Source organism: Petromyzon marinus, chromosome 3, assembly GCF_048934315.1.
Source record: "Petromyzon marinus isolate PM22_M1 ecotype Great Lakes invasive population chromosome 3, UKy_Petmar_22M1.pri1.0, whole genome shotgun sequence".
NCBI classification, from domain to species: domain Eukaryota; kingdom Metazoa; phylum Chordata; class Hyperoartia; order Petromyzontiformes; family Petromyzontidae; genus Petromyzon; species Petromyzon marinus.
Window position 1 is genome coordinate 19192051 of NC_133669.1, and position 27965 is coordinate 19220015.

General features: G+C 49.2%; 1 protein-coding gene across 1 annotated transcript; it reads right to left on the reverse strand.

The window, feature by feature from the left end:
* Positions 1-140: 140 nt before the first annotated feature.
* TMEM184B (transmembrane protein 184B) lies at positions 141-27489 on the reverse strand. Its single transcript, XM_032977921.2, has 9 exons — positions 27097-27489; positions 25630-25872; positions 11077-11242; positions 10359-10449; positions 10098-10173; positions 9305-9396; positions 7270-7439; positions 6384-6584; positions 141-5526 (listed from the first exon to the last, which is right to left on the reverse strand). Exons 2-9 carry the CDS (start codon positions 25870-25872, stop codon positions 5258-5260), a joined length of 1308 nt encoding a protein of 435 aa, XP_032833812.1. The 5' UTR covers positions 27097-27489; the 3' UTR covers positions 141-5257.
* Positions 27490-27965: the final 476 nt, after the last annotated feature.

Here is a 27965-nt window from a genome sequence, read left to right on the forward strand (position 1 = left end):
TTTTACTTTAGTCACGTAGTGTTGACACTTTCACGTGAACGTCACTTTGTGCTCTTGCGATTAAAGGCGCTTGAAACAAATACATTATCATAACTTTTTTGTCCGTACCTTGTTAAAAAAATATACAGACAACAGCCGTGTGCACTGCAAGGCAGTTTTATTTCTGTCGGAGCCGACACGAGAGGAGGACGCGTCGCGCACGATCGGCCCAACACGCCGCCGTCACAGATACAAAACTAGACTCTCTACGATCCAGAGATAGACATCTGCGTATGATACATGTACATTATATACAATATCCGCTACCACCACCTCCGTGACCACGATCGCGCGCGCCCACGAAAGCTTCCCCGACACCTTAGGCCCGACTCGCTTCGTCACAAAGCGGCCCAAACTCGCCGCAGCGTCTTTGCCCCCCCCTATCCCCGGGCTGATTTTCCCGGATGTTGGCGATGGAGGTGTCGGAAAGTTCTCAAGAAAAGTCAGACAAAAAAAGCGACGAATCAGGCCACGAACAATATCAGCTCAATGCCGCCCTCCTCCAAACGTGAACGAAATAATTATACCGCCACCGACGCGTTGAGTCGAGTGAGGGGTGGTGGATAGACGTCACCTTGGTGTCAGTCGTTTAGGTTAATTGCGAAAGGCTGGGGGGGGGGACGGTGTGGCTTGGAAAGTCGTGGGAGCGTACCCTGTTCAGAGCACATCACTCGCCAGCAACTTCACTACGACCCAGCCACACCGCTCACTAATCCACACGACTCCCTGTGCAGTCACGATCAAGGAGCCACACAGCTTAATTCGCTGCAACACCACTGCCCTACCCAGCCACATCATCCACGACCCAGTAAAACCACTCCCTGCCTCCTCCCAGGCACACCCTGGAGACGTAATCGGGCTCAACTCCAAACTTTAATCGACATCTCTTTTTCAATTACCAATAGCCGGTGTATGTAATTACTCGGGGAGTCTTGGAGAACAATGTGCCTCATTTTATTGAAGTGACAGTTTGCATTATGGTAACAGTGTCATTATATTTGTTTACAGAATGAAAAATTCGCTCCTCGTGTTTTTACTCTGCCGATTTTTACGTCAACTGCTTGGGCCAGGGTTATTGTTGGGTAATACGAGGATTCGGATGAAGGCTGGGTTAGGGATAGGGTTGGGACTAGGATGTGGTCTCCCTTGCAAATCCCACTCGTTTCAACAAATTCTAAGGTTGTTATAAATAATAATTGAGTATGAACAAGGAATTAGGACTCGAGTTTGAGTGAAGTTTGGATCAACGGTGCGAGGAAGTGCGATGATTAAGTTTGGTAAAAAGTTGTAAACTCTTACGGTTAAGACACGAATTAGGATCGATTCTCTGTTTTCAGATCATCATCACCTTGCTGTCCTCCATGTGAGACTCCACCTTTCCCCTCTTACTCACTCCCGTCTCACACGATCACCACAACCACACGCTCCTGTCTCACACGATCACCGCAACCACACGCGCGAGCGCGACGCTGACCCTCCTCCCCACTCTTGCTCCGGGGCGAATCCCACGAGGATTGGGACACAAATAAAACGATGAGGCGGCGCTGGGCGACGGCAGAACGCGCCAACTCCCAAGGCGATAGAGCGGCCGCGTCGAGGCACCAATAGCGGACCGCAGTTCCGGCCGGCACCGTAATTTCTGCGACGGAAAATTGCGAGGGCGCACGAACCAGAAACGGATAAAAACACGGCTCTCCATCACAGCACCGGCGACGTGAACCTGGGGCCTGGCTCGCAGTGACGATGAAATACAACGAAACCTTCCTCCTCCTCTGAGTTATGCACATTGGAGTTTTGTGTTAATAGCCCATGAGCAGAGGTACTTGACCGGGACCACTTGGGGTGACAAATGCTACTAGTTACAGTATCCATCATTTTCAGAAAGCTTCACTTACATACGTCCATTTTTATAAGCTGTACATGTTTCGGTTCACATATTTTTTCCTTCCTAAAACGATATTCTGTCATAAATACCATGACACCATCTTTAATAATTATTTTTTTCTTAGATATTTAAAAAAGATAACACGATGACCTTGTCATCGTCCATATTCGTAATGTCGAAATTAAAATTGTTCCAAAAATTATTATTCGCATCTTCCACACTGGTTGGTACCAATAAGCAATCTTTGGGCCAATGGCTCAAGGGCTATAAAGTCGACGAAGACTGGGGACACAGTTCGGATTCAAGTCTTCTGTTCGTGGATCCTGCATTTGTTCAACAATGAACCGCTGCTACGGGCCGTGTGTGAAACGATCCACGCCAGGTCGCGTGGAAATGTTGCCACTTTCAGTCTGCAGCTGCCAGTTGCTCTCGCTATTCTACGCTGCAGAAGCTCACGGAGTGGAGACACTGGGGCGCAATCCATTACCGGAAAGCACCGGGTGCGGGTGGCGTTCAAGCAGCAACGGATTCACATTAGCGACACGAATATACAACTCCAGAGAGCATGCACCGCTGGCCGAGTGACCTTGATGCGAGAAGTGCACTCTTCCTCATGTCAGGTGGTTATCTTCGCCAACCTGCATTGACCAGCGTGAAGTACGGTCACATATTCCGCCCCCCCTCCCCCCGCCCCATGCTAGTGCAGCCTGCAACATGGTTCTCAAGCTACCTACAACTCTGATTTTATTCACCATGACGGTGGCGGGGTTAGGTACGGGTGAAAGCAACGTTAGGATTCGATGGAGAAGAACCGGGCACTGTCTTAGGTTATTTACAACATGCAGACTATCCAAAGAATAACCATCGCCAAAGTTATTCGACACCAACATGGGAGGGTATTTCTAAATATCGGATTGGAGAAACAAAGGCGTAAATATTAATGGGGAAAAGTTACCATCTTAGACTTGATGACATAATCGTTATAACCATCCAATGGAAATTAACTGCAGGAAATGTTACCATAACTTTATAACAGAGAACGGTGCAAGGTTGGGGCACATGATAAATTATATATTTTTTAAACAAAGGTTATGTTCAACAAGTTCGCTTAACAATTGAAGATGTGTCTAAGGGTCACAGCTTTGAAAACAGAGCAGTGTGTGTGCGTGCACCAAAGACAGTTATGGAAAGTGGACCAGAGTCGAAATGATGGAACGAGGCGGCAGATGACAGCAGGTTGGAGTGCTCTTGCAAATCGGAAATTGATAATAAAGAGTCACATAGCAATGTGCCTATAGAAGAAAACGTTCAATCAATGCTTACTACCTGCTATGACATACGGGTTTATGTCATGTCATTGACGAAGCATTTGGAACAAATACTGAAAAAATATCAAAGCGTGGAGGTATGCATGCTTGGCATTGTTATTAAAATATAAAACACATGGATGGGAGAATATCCGCAGGGTGAAGATAGAATTGTAACCGTTAAGAAAAATAAGCGGCCTTGAGCAAGACTCGAAGGGTTGATGGCCAATGGTCAAGGGTAATAACAGAGTGGCAGCCAAGGGATGGAACACGTTTGGAAGGACATCCACCTAAGAGTTGGGAGTCACGAGATCGGCACGTGGTGTGCTGGGTGGGGATTGTTACATCGCAAGATTGTGAGAGAAGGCAACGGCTTGGGAGAGGTATTCATCCAACAGTAGATTGATTATGGCTGGTGATGGTCACTGGAATGGGGGTTTCCACCCAGGATCTGGTTAGGGTTTGTGACAGGGATTGTGTTCATGGTGGGTTTCACATTCGGGGCTAGGGGTATATAGTTTGGGGTCGGTTTATGAATGAGGCTAGCACAATAATATATTGTGAACAAGTCAAATAAAATAACCATTTCACTAAGTGTTTGAATGCCATAGCAATTTTTAATCAATATTTATTTCTGTCAGTCATTAAAAAGTTTGCATCCTGCATTCAGTCACAAAGGCCACTGAAGAGTATCCCAATATAAATACAGTGGTAAGGGTGTGGGTTATAGCTTGGGCTAAGTTTAGTTGTGGTAAGGTCTGAGGTTATGGCTATGTTTTAGCTTCAGAGCTCAGGTTAGGGTTAGAGTTTGGCTTCGTGGGGTTAGGTTTAAAATTATGACCAGGGATAGGGTTATGTTTAGGGTGAGGGTTAGGTTCAGGTTCAGAAAGCACCACTCAGTAGCAATCGTTGGCTTATGCAAGACTGGTCCCCACCATAGCCAATGTTACATTTCCACTGGTGACTCAGGTTGCAAGGGAGCAGAATCCCACCCCCTTGTTGGTTAAAGTTAGTTCTTGGGTAAACCCAGATTTGCCATTTCGTCAGCTTAAGTTAAAATTCGTCTCAGTTTAAAAAAACAATAATTTATAGAATGCCAGTCAATTTGCAGTTAAGTGACATCAAACAAACCCGCTCGAGCCTAATCGCCAACTGAAAGTGCAGTGCAAAATAAACGTCCTGCCTCTGGTCGCATTTATGGACTAAACGTTCTGACGCTAAATTCCTCCGGGATTCACGGCACCCCGAAGCAATCACGGACGCGACTGCAGAAATTCCAGAGATTCGCAGCATAACAGCTCCCCCCCCTTTCACTCCTGCCCCCCTCCCCCGCCCCCCTAGCCCCCCCTAGTAAGCCGACATCCATGCAGTAAATTATTTTTCAAAAACAAAAAACTAAAAAGAAAACAAACACGACGATGATTAACAATTCCCGTAAATTTCACCGGCCGAAAGCCGGCGCAAAATCCGCGTCATCCGTGTTGTTTTCCCACGCAAAAACCGGCTTCATTGGGTTGTGAATGCACGAATATGGAATAATTCCTCTCCCTCAATTAAAATAAAAAAAACGTCTCAACGAAATAAGCTTGTTTACATGTCTACGTGTCTTTCCCCCCGACAGTGAATTTAATGCCAGAGAGTGAGAACCGCAAGAAAGCACGATTGTGTAAATGGTGAGCAGCTTCTGGTGTTTCCCGCTACTCCCCACAACCCCTCTCAACCCCCCCCCCACCGCCAAGCGGTTGCCATCCCCTCAAACACTCCACAACGCGCCCACAAAATTGGTAGCAACTACTCAAATGGCGTTCGTGGTGAAGGGCGGCGAGGGGGGGGTCACAGAAAGGAGCGCTGCCATCAGTTCACCGCGCCACCAGAGGCGGCGTTGGAAGACGGTGGGCGATGGGGGGAGAAGCAAACGTGGGTGGTGGTGGTGGTGGGGGGGACGGGAGCAGGAGCGGCGTCGTAAGCGGCAGCAGCGGCGGCGACGGCATTGTCGTGCCGCCTCGGACGCGCACCACGATGCCGCTCAGAACTCGTCGTCGGAGCTCAGCAGCATCGTCTTCTCGGTGTCGTGCGCGTGGGCCGAGGGGTGCCCCCCACCGCCCCCGCCGCCCGACGGCTGGCGCGCGTGGAACGTGTGGCTGTGCGCGTGGCCGGTGCCGTTGCGCTCGAGCGTCGACTGCTGCGTGTACTGCTGGTATGCGGGCGAGAAGTTGTGGATGGCGTCCTGCACGATATCGTTGGGGTTCATCGTCTCCTTGAGGCTGCTCGAGATGCTCATCGGGGCGCTCCGGCCTGTCGGGGGAGGGGTGGGCACGGGGTCGCGTTACATACACGTGTGCGACGAGTGTGCGGGTGCGACGGCGTGCGCGTATTACAGTGCGCGAGCTGGCGAGTACGTGCAAAAATATGGGCCAGGCTGCGTGAGCACGTGGATTAGGAATGTAACGATTTTCCCCCACTCCCCTCTCCTCACCGATTCAATGGATTGTCACGATTCGGGATTGCGAGCAATGTTAGCATATTAACATATCATTTGCATGTAACTTGCATTAATCGTTTTCGGTCCTTATCTTTTATTCATAATATTGGTCGCGAAAGCCTATGTGTTAAACCTTGTCTTTTATTCAATCTATCCACTGGAATAAATTTCCTCTTAAATTAAGCAGCACTGCCCATAGACTCACTGTCCGCAGACTCAACACTGTCCATAGACTGAATACTTCCCCTGTACATGAAGCAGTCCCCCTCCATAACCTCCTTCCATCCCTCTCCCAAAGCCTCACCTCTTCTACATCAGCCCATCCTCTTTTTCTTCCATCCCCTCACTCCTTCCCATCCCTCACCTACCCTTCCGTGATTCCCAAGTACCATCTATCATCGTCACTCATTCCTTAAACGTTGTACGCCCCTTCCATCTAAATAATTATATTGTCACCGTTTTGTAACCTATATCAAGCGCCTTGAGTGTAGGCACTCAATAAATTAGATTATGTATCTATGAATATTGATCTTCTTTCGCACCGTACATAGGCAACCGTGCTAATCCGATAATATTTATACGCACACGATCCAGCGCGTAGCCTCATGACGCAAGCAACATTAATTAATGAACGCATCATTCCATGACGAACGTGTGCGTGTGCACACACCGAGTGTGTCGACGCGCTTGTTGAGGTAGGGCCAGTGCGAGAAGGCGTAGCGCAGCGCGACTGCCGCAAAGAACATCTCAATGCAGATGATGAAGTTCTGGTATCCAGCCGCCACAGTGCCCACGCCGGCCACCAGCTTGCCGTCCAGCGAGTAGATCATGGGGATCGCCCCGCACTTCTCCAGGATCGCCAGCAGCATGCCTGCAAAGGGTCGGAGGGGTCACAGTGGAGGTACGGTCGGCATCGATTGACAAGCAGCGTCGCTCGCACAGGCGATCGGGTCGGGATAGGCGAGACGAGGTTGTGATTTGTCCGGTCATTTTCCCGAGCCGTAGATTGTCTGGGGGAACTGTGTGTGTGGAAACCAACGTACCCAGGTGAGGCCCACATGCGTGGGTTGGTGCTTGCTTAACCAATATTTGTACGTACACGTGTAGGTGTCTACCTGATTACTTGTACCATGGACACCTGCCTGCTTAGTATGCCCTTGTGTCGATGCAATCATGGGACCATATACAAGGGTGCTCATATACCTGCATGCCAATGTATCCGTGTGCTGTCACGTACCCATGTTTGTTTGTGCGTGTCCACTATCACGTGTGCATGTGGATGTAGATGCATGGGTGCGTACGAGCCCCAGTGTTAGTGCGTATGTGCACCTACATCACTGTGTATTCATGTCTCCTTTACAAGCGTGTCTGTAACTCCCCGTACCCGTGCCTGTGTGTGTGCCCACATATCCATGCGTCAAGGTCTCCGCTACTCAGGCATGCCCAAATGTCTCCGCCTGCGTCACATTTGTCATGTCTTCGTGTGCCCGTGTCTCCCATCTCTATGTACCCGTGGTGCCGCCGTGCGCCCACGCCTCCTCCCACATGCCACCCACCCTGCCAGAAGGAGAGGAAGATGACCGACTTGACGGTGAAGAACTTGAGCACGGGCTCGAAGGGGCTGAGCAACTCGCGCGTGGCGAAGTAGAAGAGGAAGAGGGCGTAGAGCGCCAGGCTCACGGACACGTTGTAGATGATCGTCACGTACAGGTACCCATTAGACACGCTGCCGGGGGGTAGAGGGGAGGCGGGACCGGAGGGAGTGGGAAAAGGGTGGCAGGCAGGGTTGGGAGCCACAGGGCAGTAGAGCAGCGGTGAGTTGGCGACGCTTGGAACAAGCTTCACTTGCAACGTTTCACCCCCTCCACGGTCCGACAAATCGTTGCGATTCGGGAAGGCGCTTCGATTCAATGCTTGATAATTTTCTGCCGCCTGTGGTTCATGTACAATCCATAGCAGCAGCGGGGTTTCTATGAACAAGATCGCGTACAGCGCATGTGAAATTTAAATTGTTGAATTTTCTACATGTCACTTCATGGATGTATCGTGTTATAAACTGGTGAATCATTAAATGCGAGCTAGATCTAGCAATCGGAGGACCTCGCACAATACTGCTGACGGTTTGTTTCCTGCTACAGCTGCCTTATATTTTTTTACTGTTGAATCGTCGCTGTGTGCCGACTACGAACATTAAAGAACCCATGATGTTATTGGCAAGTGTAAGCTGTTGTGTCGATGCGATGGAATGTGGGTACAGTTTGGTATAAGAATAATAACTTTCTTGCCAAGATGTAGCCTCCCAGATCTCACTACTAAACAGTTTTCTCTTGCCTGGTTAAGTGTCATTACTGTGCACATGTAATCAATATATTTACATTCACCAAACACATGTATCAGCGAAATACATAATACTATAAACCTCGGGTTCTGTTATAATGTGATGATGAACGAATGTAAAAAAATATATATTTTATGTCTCCTGCTGTAAACCCACGGTACATCGAATCCACACGCGGCGCGTGCTTTCCCCTTCCGTTCTACCGACTCCGTAACACTCGTGGTCACTCCATCTCCACACCCGGAGTCACCCGCCTAACCCCTTCACCTCCACACCCAGCGGCCAAATACTCTTAAACCTCTGTTGATTCTAAATGTGGAGGGATTAAACCGGAGTACCCTGCGAAAAAATCCATGAGACTACAAAGAGACCATGCAAACTCCAAATACATAGGCGTCAGGGTTGGGATCGAAGCCACGACCTGCTTTATACCAAAACAAGAATTCTATACTCGGAACTCTCGTTGTGAGAGCAGTGTAACACCGTGTGTCAAGAGAGCGGCATTGGAAAAAATATTTCACAGAACTATTTCTCAGGTCACTTTTATAGCATCTTTATCCAGTTGCAGAGAGAGTTGATCGCACGTCAATAACACCGAGATTTTTACTACTCAGAGCTGTTCTAAAATAAATAAAAAACTTAAATGTGACGGGGTTTTCTGTGCATTCACTGGTAACTGGGTTCAGACCATCAACTCGCTGCACTTGAGAATCCGTTTTAATCACAGAGAGCTGAAACCCGGATTTAAACACAGGATTTCAGCAGCGCTGCCTTTGTGCTCTGATGCGGCCATCATGGACCACTGATCCACCCAGCTTTGGCTATTAACAAGGCCCCGGACAGGAGGGAGGGGAAGGAGAAGGGGGGGGGTCGCGTGGTTTAAAGAGGAGCCTTTGTGTCACCGAGCACAAAAGCGATGACTGCCTTTTTACAGCGTAAAAACTAGGCACGGAAAAATAAATATATATCCATTTATTTGTGGAATGGGTGCCATGGTTAATTTGCCCTGAATGCAGTCAGTTTCCTGAGCAGATGTCTGGGCACAAATAGACCACACAAATCCCCCCCACCTCCACCTTGCAGCACCACCAACCCCTTCCCTCTCCTCTCCCCGCACATACATTAACGAGTGCAAGGGTGGTGGGGGGAATGAGAGGGTTCAGGGAGGAGCGGAGATGAAGGGAATCTGAGAATGAAGAAGGGGATCGCGGGGCAGTGACGGGGGGGGGGGGGGATCCGGGAAGCCCCCTCACTCGAAGTCGCCGTCGCGGTATTTGCCGAAGGCCTGAAGGATGAGCGTCACGACGGCCATGAGCGGCTTCACCACACAGAACTGAAGCGTCGCCTGCAGCACGGGGAGAGGTGGGGAGAGGAGGGGAGGAAAGGGGAAGAGCGATTATACAGTGAGACACGGGGGTGTAGGGAGCAGGCGGGGGAGTAGGGATCAGACAGCGGAGAGTCCAAGGTAGCAAGTGGGAACTGGACAAAAGTGAGCGGACAAAAGGAATACGGAGTATGAAATGAGGAGTCAAGAGTGGATAGAGTAAGCGAGATGTAGGGAGTGATGAGAGTAAGGAGTGGAGAATAATATAAGGAGTTCAAAGTTTGTAGTGGGGAGTGAGAAGAAGGGAGCAAGGGGTGGGGTTAGAGACCTGAGAAAGGGTGGCAGACGGCAGCAGGGAGTAGAGTGAGGAGTAGGGAAGAGAAATGTGAGATTTTGAACAGGGAGCGTGCAGCAGAGGGGAGAGTGGGGATCGGGTGTGGGACCAGAGTGACAGAGACAGTATTGGACAGAGACGATGGAAAGGCAGCGCGAGGTTGAATTACACAACATCACGATGACACGCATCAAAAATTTGCTCTCAATGGGCAAGTGAAAGCTAAAGCATCTTCCTGCTCAAATGAGCACTGGGACACTTGGCAGCCCGGAGCCAGTGTCAGACCATTTAATTATCATGGCTCAGGCCAGTCTCGCCACCCCACGATTGGAAAGTAACCAAGCACAGTTGTGAACGATCAACGAGCATGTCTGACGTGCGAGCTTGCCTGCTTGCAGAAGCGCAGGAAGCCAATGGAGTAGTTGTGACCGCACAGGCAGCACGTGCCGTATATGCAGCTTGACCTGCATGCACATGCAGGGGTCAGAGGTCACACGTACTATGCATGTATGTTGAATTTCTTTCACACCGTACGTAGCCAACAACGCTAACTGGCATTGCTTCTACACAAAGACTGAGATTCACATCATCTCAAACTGAGTGACAGATTCACATTCGCTTGTGTGTGACATTGGTGCCCGGGACCCACTCGATTGGCTTGCCCCGGATCTCGGACATGATGGCGCTCTCCCCTCCGAGGTACTCATAGCACAGGCTCAGGAAGTTGTAAATCACAAATGCTGCAACGCAAAAAGATAAGAGGGTAAGAGCACACGTTAGCACGCATGACACACAAAACAAAGCTGCATCTACATTACTTAGACAAAGATGCCCATAGTAGCCTACATAGGCTGCGAGGGTAGGGGCTGTTGGCGAGCACCTACAAAGACAAAGATCCCACATATAGCCTTAACAGACTGTTAGGGAGAGTGCTGCAAGCGATTATCACCTATGAAGGCCTGCAGGCCACACAAGGGGGTGGGTGGCTAACACCACGCCCAGCCGCCTTTGTCCCACCAATGGCGATGTTTACACATCACACCAGGTACTCATTTGAGGCTTAGTCGACCTAGGGGAGGCCCAGGACCGGTTCAGATAATCGTTACTGGTGTTGCCCGTGATCAGGAATTGAATTTAGGTCGCCGGGTTCGTCGCGCAGCGCGCTAACCGCTACACTACCACTCCCCACACACACTCGCACACAGGCATTCACTTCCACGTACAAGCACACACGCTCACACTGGCACACACATGCTAATAAGGACTGCTGGCACGGGTGCGGCGCAGGTGTGTATCGCGGTTTTCGTTGTGCGCCGTTGGCTGCTCTCGCGTGTGCGCGAGGCGACGCTGGCGAGCGGCGGCGTTACCCTCGTAGCAGTCCCGCACGGAGTCGAAGTAGATGTAGAACTGGTCGTTGCTGAAGAACAGGAGGCTGAGCCACGAGTCGAAGGCGTAGATGGGCACGATGAAGAGAATGCGCACGATGTGCCGCTGCTCGTTCGGGCAGCTATAGTGCTTCAGGTGCACGTAGATCTGGCACGCACACACGCACGGCGTTACGCTCGTCACACCACTACTCACTCACATGATCATGTCTACTCCCGGAGCTGCATTGGCTTCCGGTTGCCGGACGAATACATATATATAGAACCGTACATAGCCAACCATGCAAATAAGTGTGGGGGAAGGACAACAAACTAAACACACACAAAAATACATTATAACGTTGCACTTATTGTACACCAAGTGCTTGCCACAAATTAACCACAATACCTTGCTAATCTCGTCAAGGAGCATAAACCATTACGCGAATTTCAGTCATCCTCGCAGCGGCTTTTGGCTAACCATCGAACAAAGACGGCTACTGCATCGTGCACTTTGATATGCACTTCTGCGGCCGTTTGGAACGCTCTTCCTTCCGATATTAGGAAGCCACTGGAGCTATGCACTTTCAAATCTAGATTTAAAACTAATTTCTTCAGAACTGCTTTTTGTGCTTGGTTTGTCGTCCTTCCCCTGCACTTCTGATTAGCACAGTAAGCTACGTACGAAGCAAAATAAGTAAAATATACATACAAAGACCCCCCGTATAGCCTTAACAGACTGTAGGAGCAAGTGCTGTTAGCAAGCACCTATGAAGGCCGGAACGGTACACGAGAGGTGGGTGGCCAGCACCACGCCCGACCACCTTTGTCTCCCCAGTGGCGATGTTTACACACCGCACCAGGTACTCATTTGAGGCTGAGTCGACCTAGGGGAGGCCCGGGACCGGTTCAGATAATCGTCACTGTTGTTGGCCGTGAACGAACCAGACAGTCTCGCCCCCTTCACCTGATGAAGGCCGCTTGTGTTGTGGCCGAAACGGCGTGAGAATATTATTGTGTTATTTTATTTTATCAATTTATTATTTTATTATCATTCTACGTGACTTTACCGAAAGAACCAAAGAAGAAAAATGGCAATTGTAAATTTCCCTAAATTGTCAGCTTACATAAGAACTTTATGGAATGTATTTCTTGGTAAATTTTACATTTGCGATTTGTGGCAAGACATAGGCAAAAAGTGACCTGCTCCCGCGGTCGATGATGGCACTAGGTCTTGTACTTCCCTTTCGCAGAACGCACGCTTCGCTGAGTACACCGCAGAAATAAATTACCAGCCAACTGTAGCGGGAATCAAACCCACAATTGCATGCGACATGACCAAGCGGCAAGCCCGCCGACCGCTCGGCCACCCAGCAGTTTCCGTATCCAAGCGTCACCCCCTTGCCAAATGAACAGTGCTGCTACATACATAGCCCCAGCCACGACTCTAACCGGGGTCCAAAATGTTCCAGCTTGTTACAGTGTGTACCAGGGTGTTATCTTCCTGTTCACATGAGTGTAGGGTGCCCCGAAGTCAGTGATGGAAAGTCCACATTTCTGTGACGGGGAGGGGGGGGGCAGTATATCCATAAACAAGCATTGTTGGCTTTTCTATTCCAAGTGATGATGATGATGATGACGGTGAGGATGGTGATGTTGGTGGGGCTCAATAAACCTTGACTGGGAACTGAACTGGTGGCCTCACAATAGCCAGGCCAGCGAGTGACCGACTGAGCTCATGTACATCATACGTTGAATAAATATTCTTCGCAATTAATTTTTTTAAGCATATAAATGTAGGGAGTGGATTTTTCCTACTCGTTCAGCAATTTTGGAACAATATGTTTTAACCTTTGAATAGTTGCTGAGGCAGCAAAAATGTATTATAAATAGATACAAAGATCCCCTGTGTAGCCTTTTACAGACTCTTGAGGCAAGTTCTGTTCGTGAACACCAATGAAGGCCGACACGGCACATAAGGGGGTGGTGTGGCCAGCATCATACCTGGTCGCCTTTGACTCCTCATTGCTAATCTTTACACACTGCACCAAATACTCATTTAAGGTCGAGTCAAACTAGGGAAGGCCCCAGGCCGGTTCAGATATTCGTCACTATTAGTGGCCATGAGTGGGAATCGAACTCGGGTGGCCAGGTTCGTAGTGCAGCGCGCTAATTGCTACGCAAGCGCTCCTACAAACACACAACGCACACTCTTCCAAACACGCGTACAGATTCTCACACACACAAGGACAAACGTGCACATGAAACAACTCGTACATACATGTACACAGAACAAACGAAGACAATACACTATATATAAGCAGACGATATTGCCTATACTTCTCTGTTCCTCCACGTAAAATATAACAGCAGATCGCTCATACAGCCTTTTACACACCGTTGGGGAAAGTGCTGTTAACAAACACCTATTGAGGCACAGTCCAATACGGGTGGTGTGGTCAAAACCACACTTGGCCATCTCTGTCTCCCAAGTGCACGCTGATATTTACACACTGCACCAGGTACACAGTTTAAGACTTAGTCGACCTAGCGAATGCCCAGGATGAATTAAAATATCACTCGCCACGAACGAAAGCCACGGCTGGAAATACAAACTCAGGTCGCAGTTTTAATCGCAGTTCGCTAACCACTTGACCACCACACGCTCGCACACATGTGCATAGCTGCACATGCAACAGTACACTATCTCACACGTACACAAACACCACCTAGGGCAGTGATACCGGCTGCTGACAGCACAGAAAATAGGACAATAACACCCGACGCGATGAATCGTAATTTTTCAGTACACTAGCAAAATAAATTAACTTGCCTACCTGCACACATTATAATGGAGTTACTCAGCTATGTGAGCAGCCCCAAGTCTGTCGTGGAAGTTCCATATTTCTATGGTAGGGGCCACTTTATAGAAAGTGGTACTATTTTTCAACTTCAAATGCTTGCAGAATTTAATAGGCTTATAAAATCAAATGAGAATAATTTCTCGTTTCACTTACAACAGAGCGATGATGGTAATGATGATGAGCCGAGTCAAACCCACACTACGATTTTAATTCACGACTTTCCGAACGTGAACCACTGCCACAGCACCACCTGACCGGATACTCCAGCGAAACCTTCAATATAATAATAATTAACATTTGTAAATTTTCACAGTGGAGGACGATTTGAGAATACAGCGAAACCCTCTATCCGCGAAGGTTATGTTATATTGAAAACGCTCGCGAATGTGGAATTTGCAAATGCAGAAACCTTGTTCCAACAGGACAAATGGGGTTACGTTCCTGGTACGAGTAAACATAGGTAAATGGTAGAAAAATGGTAAATATTTAATAACAATTACTACAATAAATAATACATTATAAACAACGTGTTTTTAATTAACTTTAATGATGATGATACGACGACGACAATGAAGGTGGTGGTGGTGATGGTGAAGAATTCAGCAGGACGACTCCTTGGGAGATGCAGGTGTTTGATAACAACGCTGCACAGTCATCATTTTAGCACTCTGGAGAGTGCTAGCCGCAACACTTTCCCTGATTGCATTTGCGTCCTTTTAAATGGACCTGACAGTCAACACGTTTATTTATACCAAAATGTAGAAACGAGTCGACTGCAAGTATGTATAAAGTAAAAATGCACAATAGCGAGTTCCGAGCGGGATTACTGCGAGCCTTGAGGACAAAGCGAGCAGCCGAGAGGGCGTGCCTAATCTTCACAGACAGTTTCAAATGTAAAAATTTACGTGCACCTCCCCGGAGTTGGTCTGGCATGGACACATGCCAACACTGGAGTCCGGCCGGTCGCGAATAGGGAATTAGTAAACATTTAGTCACTTGAGAATATGCGAAACTCGCGAATCCGTGACTTGCGCATAGCTAGGGTTTACTGTACTTCAACATAAGCAAGACGTGATACGCTTACAGAGCAGTACACTTGGTAAACAAGCGACAAGATGCATTAGTCTTATCGAAAATATGAAATAAAATTTGAAAGCAGAGGTCAACTTTGGAATCCTGGTGGCAGGTGCAGCCCGTTGGCAAGACTTTCACCGGTCCCTTCTCATGGACAGTCACTCTACACCGGCACAACCAGCACATGGTGCGGCATCACCAGGAAAACTTGGCAAAGTGTTACTAGGTCATGGGCACATTTCCAACAGGAAATTCTAGTACAGTGTTACTAAAACATGGTGTGGTGTAACCAGATAAAACTTGGCATGGGATGACCAAGACACCGTGCAGTTTTATTATGGGGTATTGCCAGATGATCAGTGGTGGTGCTGACTAACTGATCACTGAGATTCCGGGTCACTACTCATCCACACTCAGGCATGATGCAAGCTAACGGCTGTGATGAAATGGGATTTACGAGTCAGGACAATTAACATAATGTGCTCACCCTAGGGGCCAGGCAGCCAGCCAACCAGCCAACCATCCAACCATCCATCCAACCACCGAATCACCCCCCCAAATTATCTATCCAACCATCCATCCAACCACCCACCCATCCATCAAACCATCCATCCATATAGGCAACCAAGGCAGCCACATACACACGTGCAATTCGATTCGACACATGTTTCATGAGCGTAAGAATCAATTTGATTAATGAAACGGTGTGATGCATCATGACACGACTAATGGAAAGGGATCCTCAGTGCAACATGGGTTGAGAAGCCCTGCCTGCACCAACCAGCTACATGCCCATCTTCCACCCCACCCCCTGTTTCCCACTCCGTCCCCACCATTCCTCCATACAACTCCCCACTCCGATTAGGCATGGCCCCTTAAGCAAGACGATGCGTAACCGTACGGCGAAACCGGCAGTCGCCCATCGATCCGCCACCAATCGCAATCCACTCATCCACCCTGCGGAGAAATCCCAAAGCAGGCCCGGGTGACCATTGCTCTAGCTTTTACATTTTGTTTGGACGTTTTAATTTCCGTAAAATGTTCCGCCGGGTGGGGATCTACTGCCGTGCAGGGCGACGGTGGCGCAGTGTGTGGCGGCGTGTACCGCGCCAGCGGACGCGTCTGGTCACAACACACGGACTGCGAAATGCAGTCGCGCTGCGAAGTGCGCCAACGCATTCGTGGGTGGCGCACGAGGAGAGGTGGTGTGGGCACTTGGCAGGCATTCGACACACACGAGGTGAGGGGCAAGGTTTGAGAATAAGGTTAACAGGTATACGGGTGGGTAGGTAGGTGTGCTCGTAGTTGAGTGGGTAGGTAGGTAGGTGAGTGTCCGTGGGTGAGTAGGTAGGTACCGAGGTGTGTGCGTTGTTGTGTGAGCAGGTAGGTGCTTGGGTTTTTGTGTGGGTCGATAGGTGCTTGGGTTGCTATGTTGGTAGGTAGGTGCGTAGGTTGTTGTGAGGGTATGTAGGTGCGTGCGTTGTTTGTGTACATAGGTGCGTGGGTTGTTGTCGTATGTGTGGGTTAGTAGGTGTGTGGATTGTTGTGTGGGTGGACCAGTAGGTGCGCGAGTTGCTGTATGAGTGAGCAGATAAGTGGATGGGTAGTTTGATGGGTTAATTTATGCGTATTTAGATGGCTATTTAAATAATTTGGTAGGCAGGTAGGTGGGTAGGCAGTATAGGTCGGTCGAGAACCCTTTATTTCTTCCCATGAGAACCCCATCTTGCCACTCCTCTTTTGCAAAGGAGACGTGGTTGAATGACAACAGCAAGCGCCACGTGTCTGACATATTCGAGAGCACAACCATTTCCTGTCGCCCGGTCACACCTGCTCAGTACCGGTGCAGCAGGCACTGCCACATTCCTCCTCCCCGGCATCGGCGAGGACAGACCGCGCCTGCCAACACATGGCTTGCGTGCCAAATCACGAGGCCCACCAGCAGCTGACAATTAATAAAGTAAGTTTGCCGATTAAAATGAAAATTCGGATGGTGCTGCGGTTAGAGCATCAATCTCACAATCCGAATGTCACGAATTCAAATTCCTATTGGGGGTTGAACTGTTGGTGGTCGTGCATGACCCATTACTGTCATCTTCACCCTTTCAGTGTCAATAAGTTGATTTCCACCACTCTGCGCGAAGCCTGCAGAGGCTGACCAATGTACAGACTGGCCCATGTCATAGAAATGTGGAACATTCATCAAAGGCTCAGGCCCCTCAAAGCAAATAAGCACCATCACATGCTCATTTAAGGGACACTGGACAATTGTATGTGTAAAAATTATTAAATAAAAATCTAACTGATACCAATGATTACATTTCAAATTACTTTATTTAAATAAATATTATCTGGATAAGCTAAATGAATTAATTAGCCAATTAGTGGCCAAAAAAAGTTTTTAAAAATCAAGTGTATTTCACAAACCCACACCTAGTCTGTGCATTCCAGGCTGTCTGACATGAAGCTGAATGCTTTTAACCAGACAAAAAAAACTAACAAAAAATCTCGTCATGCTGTGAGCTAGTGACATCACTGGTAAGGCTGCTTGAATAAATAACACTCCCCTAATGACAATTAATCAAATCTCTGGGGGGGGGGGGTGAATCATAACACACATAAGTAGGTACACGAACCCTAACCAAATTAGCATTTTAAAGATAGGAGACACTGGTTTTTGGGGTTTCCCATTCCTTCAGGAGTGAGAAAGCCCATGGAAAGATTCAAAACTAAGCTATTCTGCAAGGAAGGGTTAGCGATTACAGTACAAAATGGATTCACGTCAACGTCTGAATACAAACGCATCGCAAAGCATAAACCTGTTCACACAGGGACTGCTGTAATTTGAAACGTTATCATGTAGCTACGAGTGCTTTTTTATTTACAACTTGGGCTATGATGTGAGCGCACACTGACCCACTCATCAGAGTAAAGTCCAAAGGTCTTTAATGTCCGGTTTAAAGTGCAGTATATGCAGTGTCCGATGGTAATTTCCGGGGGCATATAACCCTTGACTCAAGCTCGGTGGCAACCACGGATGGCCACAATGTGTTTTGTGATGCACCCAGTTAAAAGAACTAAGGGCAGTCTTATCTGGGCGAACGTGTCAATGGCTCTGCTTGGCACAGATGTAAACATGATCTGTAAACACGGCAGAGCCATCGCGGCCAGTCACAACCAGTGCCGACACTTGGCCCCTGTGGCAGATCATTAACAGGCTCAACATGGCCAGCACACACACACACAGGTACATTGTACGCACCGACACCACCCCTACACAAAGACCCCCGTGTAGCCAACACAGGCTGTTGGGGCAAGTACTGTTAGGGAGCACCTATTAAGGTCGGCACTGCGCACGATGCAGAACCACGCACGACCACCTTTGTATCCCCAATGCTGTTATCACGGTGTAATAATTTAAACCTAAATTATTTTAAACTATTTTTTATTTGACCAGGTAAGGTCTACTGACCTATATAGCTCTTTTTCGGAAGCAACCTGGCCACAAATGATAGCTCAACGAAGTAGCTTTTTATGAGGTATAGCGGCCAAATACTCTAAACGTATGTTTATAAATGTGGAGGGAAAAACCGGAAGACCCGGAGAAAAATCTGCTTGACTACGGGGAGAACATGCAAACTCCAAATATACAGGTGTCAGGGTTGGGATCCAACCCATGCCCTCCTGTATACTAGGCGAGGTATTTAACATCTCGCGACCGCGTCGCTGAGTCGACTAAGGGGGAAGATCCAGCACTGCTTCAGATATTCGACGCCGATGTTGGCAGGGAGCAAGAATTAAACTTTGTTCGCCGGGTTCATAGCAGTGTGACAACCATTACACTACCACTCCACCACCTCCCATAAAGCATGCACACACAGCTACATCGCCACTGCACAGAATTCACATACACCAGGTTGTCTCCCCCAACCTAGCACATTTATACTCTCACATGGGCCCCCACGAGGGTGACTAACTCACTGCAAGGCGGCGAGGTGAAGCAAGAGCTGTAATCGTCTCCGCGAGCTCACTCGTTACACAGCTCTCTCATGACAGCAATCCAGCGCTTATGAGTTAATGTGGGCCACAGAGTCATGGGTTATCGGTCGCTGTGAGCAAGGCATGCTGTGCTCACGGTACAGCGAAACCACAGCAACAGCGATGGCTACGGCAATATTGAGTCACCAATCCGAGTGCAAAAGCCCACTCGGACACAGGCCGCTGTGGTGGTGACATCACCGTGTCACCTCATCCCAGGCACATTATGTCGGAGGTGATTTTCCCCACTGACTCAGGGCTGTAAACATGAGATTGGCACTGCCTCAATGCTCATTTGAGTAAGAAATCAAGGACTCTTTTGACTTTGCTCTTGGAGCCATGCTGTTTTACGGAAAAACATTTGAATTTGGACCTCTCGTAGTGCTGTATGCACGACCATATATCAGCGAATAGTCCTGGAAGACAATGTCACAAAGCTACTTATGAAGCGACACACGTTTATATACTCCAATGAACTGAAGCCCTTACTCATCACCGCTAGGATTTTGCCACTAAGTAAAAAAATATAAGATTACTGTTTTGTGCACAGTCATGTGTGACTGTAGATACCATGTCACTCCTGCAGCCACTAGAGGTGATACCACTTCACTCCAATGTTAAAACATATCTTGATTCTGTAACAATTCAAAGCATCGTGGAGTGTGGGTGAATTCAGAAGTTCCACTCAGAGCCTTCCCTCGGGTACTGCAAATGGGGGCAACCTCCCAGGGCCCTGCGCTTCGGCGTCATGGTGTCAGATGTAATAATTCCGGTTTAGTTTTAAAGGTGTCGGGGGGTGTGGTTAGCCTCAGACCACTCCTCAGTTCCACTGCTAGGCTGTACCAAGGCTCTTCACGAATCCCACTACTAAACACGGGTGGAGCTGTGGCGCAGTGGTTGGTACCCTGTGCTATGCACCAGGCAGCACAAATTCCATACCCATTACTGGCGGGCGATATCTGAACCAGTCCTGGGCCTACCTTTACGAATCTGCACTGACCAACAAAGATAGTGAAGCATTATTTTTTTTTAAAACCCCCGCCATGGCCTACAAGATGTGAGCAAGTCTTCATCCAGCATTGTTTTAACAAAGGGTTGTAAATTAGTAATTATAACTGTACGACTAAAACCACCCCCATAACGAATGAGAGCCCTGCTGCTAAACAAATGCGAAGATACGACCCAATCGCTGCCAACACCGCAAGCCACCCCCACCCCGCCGCCCCCACATCATCCCGACACCGTCGTAAATATTTGACAAGCATCGTGCAACAGGTGCATGGCAGATTTCTCCGTAAATCCCTCACCCCCAGCGACAGCACCATGCAGTCCTCGGTGTATCCATGACGACACACGTGGGCTGGTGATTTAAAAGGGGAAAGGTTGGTGGAGGGAGGGAGGGTGATTTAAAAGGGGAAAGGTTGGTGGAGGGAGGGAGGGAGGGGGCAGTGGGTGTGAGAGCAGGCGATCGCCTTGTTGCCATGGCAGCAAACGAGGCTCATCCCTCGGAGCCACGGTAGAACGAGTGGCCGCGGGTGGATCCAGGGCCGGTTTGAGGTTCTTGTAGGCCCAAGGCACTTCTGTTTCGTAGGCCTTCAGTGATAACTTTCTACAGTTGGTACTGCCTATGTTACGACCGCCGCTGTCACTCGCCTGTTCCACGCGGTACTTCATCAAGCCGCTGGACTTCATCCAGCCGCTGGATGCAGCACCGCACGATGCTTGTCAAATATTTAGTCTGTGCCCTAATTCGATGGAAGCGCGCTGCGTGCTGCAGATAAGCAGATTTTATTTGAAATTATTGTAAAGGCAAGCCTAAAAACATAAGCTAACATTTCTTCAAAATGTTTTACAATGATTATCATATCGGATGGCGCATCTTTAAAATGATCCCATTAATTTTCATCGATAAGATATCCAACCAAAAAAACATGGTAAAAATGTTTTTCGTAGAACCTTTAATTTTCGTAGGGCATGGGCACAGTGTCTACAGTGTCTACAGTGCCTATTGGATAATACGGACCTGGGTCAATCATCCGCCGGTGCCCATGGCCACCGGGCAAAAAGAAAACAAACAGCAGCCGGCGCCGTGTCGCTATCAAGGCATCGCTCATCCTCGATGGAGGGTCTACGCGAGGTGCTGTCTTGCAAAGGCGTTGTTATTTTGTTTCAATTGTATATATTGCACTTTAGCTGCCTTTTGCAACTGGGCTTCAAGCAACATATAATTTACTTTACAATGTAATGTACAGTATTTTCCCAAGAGCGCGCTCAATAAAGTCTCGAGACTCATTCACAGGAGGGGCCTGTATTCAGATGTTTGGTTATTTAATTTAAAAAAATATTTTGCAAATGTGAGGAAGCCAGAGTAGGCGGGGAAAACCAACGCATGTGACAGCATAACACTCAACATTCTGAAAATATGAGTTGACAAACCCAATCGCTATACTGCCATCCCCAGCCACTTCCCAGTCCAGCGTGTTTGGGTCTTACAAATCTGCACGACGATTACAAAGTTCTGCCTCCTAAATTATAACAGCTGTCTCAGGCAGAAACGCGTGCCGACCCCGCATTAAATTACTTCTGCTCCGACTATAATGTCCAGCAGCAGCAGCAGCAGCCACCACCACCAACCACCACACCTCGCTTTGTGGTAGGTAACCTGCCGTGAGCAGATGTCAGCAGCAACCAAAGTATGAGCTGTGACGGCACGTGATCCCTGCACACATTATGCCTGTCTCACTCGAAGGGTCCACGAAAACCATGCAACCCCGATGGCGTCACCACATGGTCGGGCGACCGGGTCTATTTTAAACGAAGCGCGGCGCAGAGTGGTGCTCACACAAGTCACACGTACTGTCGTACACTCGCATAGACACTCACACAAGCCACATGCACTCACATATACCACACACACACACTAACCCTCATCCACTCGTACACTCAGACACTTACACAAGCAACAGGTACTCAGATACACTCCCTCTCACACATTCGTACACTCAGACACTCCCACAAGACACAGGTACTCACAAACTCACACACAAACTATCATATACTCACTGACACTCGCACAAGCCAAATGTACTCGTATGAATGCACACACTCACATATAGATGCACTCGCTCAAGCGACGTGCAAAAAACTCCAATCTAAATTTTAAGATAATGCTGGGGCAAGAGCTCTGGTTAGCGAGCACATATTAAAGTCGACATTGGGCAGGAGGGTCAGAATCACACCCATACGCATTTGTCTCCCCAGTGCTGATGTTTACACACCACACCAGGTACTCATTTAAGGATTAAGTGACATAGCGGAGTGCCAGGACTGCTTCAGATACTCACCATTGATGTTGTACATGGTCTAGAATCTAATCCAGGTCAACTGAAATTATATCACATGCGAAACACTACAGCACTGATCACACATACATACAGTATATATTTATATACACAAACGCAAGTATGGATGCCGATTGTGTTTTTAGCCCAGACAAAGCACACACACCCGGGCTGTCAGGGCCATCGCCACCACTGTGAGGAGGAGCGTGCAACAAATTAGTGCCGCCCATTCGACACGGTGTCGCTGTATCAACACACCACCCGTGCCACCAGTGGCACCACCGGGGAACACTCAATGCACCACCCAAACCAGCTGAACGAGCAGGGGAGGGCAGATCGTAACGGACGTTAGATTCTGGGTCGAAGCCATGAATAGTTTCAGCCGAGGGGATATGAATCTTGGTATGGCCCATAACAGACCGCATCATTGCCCCAAGAGGTCGACTCCAAAATAAACAAACGTTTTGTATTTGCAATGGCAAGGGCATTGTCCGGTGGTGGGTGTGGTTCGTGATCAGGCCCTGATGGGGCCGTCTCTGCTCGCCATGAGCAAACGGGGTCTTTCCCACTGTTGCTGCTCATGCAGAGTGAATTTTAAACACCGCATTAAATTAAAATTTGGCCCCAGCCTGCGCACGCACATGCGGCGCGCAAGAACAATGCACAAAGCAAACTCATTATTAAGCCGCTTTTGTTGTTGAAGGAGCTGTTCTCCCAGTCGTTACTGTACGCATTCGCTTTATGAATTTTATAATCGGGCTGGAAGAGACGATGAACGGCGTGTGCACGCCCGTGTGCGCGCCCGTGTGCACGCCCGTGTGCACGCCCGTGTGCACGTCCATGTGCACGTCCATGTGCACGCCCGTTGGGAACCCGGTGATGAGCGCTCAACAACCCTGATCTACATTGGCTCTCCATGACCAAAATTTAACTCAATATCATCCATCCACTCTAACCCACCATGACCCATGTGGCCAAACCTAATCCACCCTGCCAAAACCAAATGCAATGTGACCCACCTGGCCAAACCTAACTCAATGAAACTTACGATGACCCAAACTAATCCACTGTGACCAATGACCTATACTAACCCTGACCTTGCATAACTCAATGTGACCTACCACAAGCAACAGTGACCCATTTTGACCAACTGTCACCCGCTCTGATCCAACGTCAACCACCATCTCCCATCCTAACCCACAGTAACCTATATTTGACCCAGTTTGCCGCACTGAGTTCGCGTCCCACACCAAAACCTATCCTAACCCAGCATGACCCACACTGAGCCAGCTTTCCACAATAATACCTATCCCAACCCACCATGACCCACAGTGACCCAGCTGGCCAAACCGTCATCGATCATAGCTCACAATAACCCACAGAGCCATGTTGCCAAGCAAGCATCTCTCCTGCTGGCCACACCGTGCCCTATCCTAACCCAGAATGACCCACACTGAGCATGCTTGCCACACGGTGACCCCACCGTCACGTGGCCACACAATGCAGTGCTTCCCCCACAGAGCGCAGAGGAAATACCACATGCGCCATCCCTTTCGTTTGCAATGCAAACAGGTTCGCCCAGGAGCAAGTTTTTGTTTTGTTTACAAACCCAGCTTTCAAAAAGGCATCGTGATTTGAGTAAATTTACATGACAACTTCTTTTCTTCACTGTTTATGTTACCAAGTTATATAATGAATGTTGCGTGCTGCTTGGGTTTTCTCCAAGCGCATGTTTTAATCGTGTGCCTAGCTAAGATCTCTCTTTCTGAAGAGTCAAGTTACAAGGAGTCAAGACGTCAACGCCTATTCTAGCAGCCGGAATGCTTGCTAAAGGGAACTATCAAAGAGCAATGTTTGGTATTTCATCCCAGATCTCAAAATGTTTTTAACCAATTATATATCAATCACGATCGCTATTCAACACATCACAAAAATAAGTAAGAAATTAATCACGTAACAAAAAGATGAGCACAAAAACAGCAAGTGCCCAAAATAAACTAGTGCTCAGCGTATTCTAAAAAATATATATATACATTTAATGACACTTGTTGGCTCAAGGACTGCTGAGATGCCAGCACTTTAATATTCAACTTGACCTTGCGTGACTCCGTGGAGGCGTTCCGCTCATCAGTTGAAACGGATCAACGCAAACGGCGTGAAATCACCACCGCTGAGTGTTTACTTTGTAACAAAGAGCGTTTAGTAACACGAGCTGCCCTAAGTTAAACTTCAAATCTCAAACGAGCTGGGAGTGCGTTAAATTCACCTCTGTTTATTCAAGTGACCAGCCCCATGAGATTATCTCTTTCGCCACAGACTTTGAACCTGCAGTTACGCAAGGGCCATAATATATTTGATAATTCGGCTGGGAGTAACGTTCGGGGTTATGACAACAGCACGACCTCCACTCCCCAATCACGTCACAGGGTCTTGAACAATCACTTAAGAATAGTGTTCTTTTGGTATTAATTTCCATAGATCTCACCTGCGACCCATGTTTTTATTTACTGAAGACCTCGGCTCCCTCAGTGAGCTGTTACCTGGTCAAATACAGACTGACAACGGAGTTCATAATTTCGCAAAAACACGGAGGTTAAAATTCAAATTGAAATACGAGCCAAAAAAAAACCTTCAAAACTTATAAAATTGTAGCTACATAACTATCAAACACCTATATCTCAAAGGACTCTCGGGTGGTTGAACAAATAACAGAAAACAGCAGCCAATCAACCTCACTACACAGGAATTATGGAGGAGAAAATATGCCAGCCCCACCAGTACCACCTAGGAAACCTTACCCATGCGCCACACCTACCACACCTGTCCCTCCATTCCCACCTGTGCTGCCAACTAAACATACCACACCAGTAGCACCATCCAAACTTGCCACAACCTAGCACACCAGCCACACTTACAATGCCTACTACAAACAACAAAGATCCCCGTATAGCCTTAACAGACCATTGGGGCAAGTGCTGTCAGCAAGCACCTATGAAGGCCGGAATGGCACACGAGGGGGTGGTTTGGCCAGCACCAACGCCTGACCGCCTGTCTCCCTAGAGACGATGTTTACACACCGTACTAGGTATGTATTTGAGGCCGAGTCGACCCAGGGGAGGCCCAGGACTGGTTCAGATAATCGTCACTGGTGTTGGCCGTGAGCGTAGCACAGCACGCTGACCACTACACTACCGCTGCCCACGTACTACACCTGCCCCCACCGTCAACCACGCACTCACCTGGTGGAAGGTGATGAGCAGCGCGCACCACGCGAAGAAGCCCGAGATGGCCTGCGCGGCCGACGTCTGCAGGAAGATGAGCGGCAGCGTGACGTTGCCATGGTCGGGGGCAATTGTGGGGCCGATGGGCGCCAACGTGACGGTTGTCTCGGCGCTCCCCCCGGACGATGGCACCAGTGTCGCCACGGCCTCCGTGGCCGCCACGGCCAGGGACCGGTTTGCCTCCATGAAAGAGGAGTTCATCTGTGAGCGGGAGGCACGGGGCGAGAAATTATTCGAACCCATCTCAGGTGGATGCCAAGAGATGACCTCCAAGAGATGACCACCCACGTCAAGGGCTGAAGAGATAACAACCACAATAGCTCAGGTGTCCCCGTCTCTCTGTCTCATACGAGTGTGAGGTTGCGTTGATCATTGTTGGCGAAGTAGTTGGGTCAGATTTTAGGCGGGCGGAGGCACCTACCACGATGACAACAATTGTGAAAGTACAGTATCTCGACACCGAAATGGGTGTGGGATAGCGCTCATCCCTGTTCTATGCCAGAGGTGGAAATTCCTCATTCATGTAGCGATGGTGGAGAGCTTCTGTATGATACAACCACTGCAGACTTCTTACACACGGAGTGGCGGTGATGGTGGTGGCAATGTTCGCGAACTTGGAGAGATGACTGATACACCTCACCGACATGTGCATCTGAGGGTGTGGTCAACCTCGCCACTATCTTTATCAGACTAAACCACATCTGCAGTACAAACTAAAACTCTGCACGTGGATCCGACTAAAACATCTTATAATTGGGATCTCGGACGAATGCAGCTCATCATTCGGTCCAGACTCAACAGTTTAATAATCATAGCCTGCCTCGTACTAAAAAAACACGAAATCCGAATCGGTGCCAGATCCACATCATCGAGCGGACTCAACTACTCCATCAAACGTGACCCCACCACACTGAATCTGCATCAACAACACGCTCGAGTCATCATCATCCTCAATTAAATAAAATGCCCCATCTAATAATCTGCAACTCGTCACCATAATACGAATCGGAGGCTGTTTCACCTCATCAAACTGACCACCCGAGCACATCATCACATCCACCAGACTCAATCACTTGAACATCAACTGGACCTGCCGCCGATGCAGATGCATCAATCACCACGTCATCATCTTCCGAAACTAAATGTCACCCAGATCAGACTAAATAAACATCACCTCAATCAGACCATTTTTGGTCTTCCTGGTCGCCGTCCCTGTCAGGGAAAGGGCGGAGATTCCCTCCTCCTCCTCCTCCTCCCCCCAATTCGGCTCCGTTGTCGCCCACAATTTCAGGCACGAATCAAACCCGAAGCGGCGTCGACTCGTGCGCGAATTTCCACGTCCATCGCCTCACAAACCACATCACAAACCCCCACCATCCTCAGCCAGGGGGGGCGGGGGGGGGGGCTCAGGAGGACCAGACTCACCTCGCTTCTTCTCGTCGCTTCTTCTCGTCGCTTCTTCTCGTTCCACCGCTCACCGGATGCGCAGCTTCCAACGCGGCTCTCCCAAAGGCGACTTCTCTCCTCGCTCTCTCGCAAGCAAACCAGGCTGCAACCACCACCGCCGATTACCCGCGCAGCCTCCCGGCCGCCGGCCTCCTCGTCAGCATGACGCCGTGGACTTGTACGGCTTGAGGAGGCTGGTGGGTCGTGGGAGGGGATGGGATGGGGTGTGTTGGGGCTGTGAATCTGCGAGGCTGAGGTGCTGGAGTCGATGAAGAAAGCCGCAGTTGCTGGCGACTCGAGGGGGCGACGCGGACGACCACAGCGCGACAAGTGTCTGTGTGAGGAGCCCCACTGCGCATGCGTCAATATTTGACACACACACCCCCCCCCTCATCTTTCCCCGCCCCCACCCACCATGGCTCCGCCTGTTTATGTGACGCCACGCGCAGATGGAAACTCGGTGACGTCACTGCGCGGGAGCTGTGATGTCGCGCGCGCCGGTGCTGGACTCCCCCCCCACCTACCCCCCACCTCTCACCCTCCCCCCACCCTCCCCCACCCTCCTCCCCCACCCTCCTCCCACATCTCAACCTCCCCCCCACCTCTCACCCTTCCCCCACCTCTCACCCCCCCCACCCTCCCCCACCTCTCACCCTCCCCCCCACCCTCCTCCCACATCTCAACCTCCCCCCCACCTCTCACCCTCCCCCCACCTCTCACCCTCCCCCCATCAAACAACAACAACAGTCGTCATTCGCCACGAAGTGCTGTTGTTGACGTCACCACGGCGCCGATTGCACCAGGCGAGGTGGCACTCCGAAGCTACGTGAAGTGTCGCAGGCTCGCTG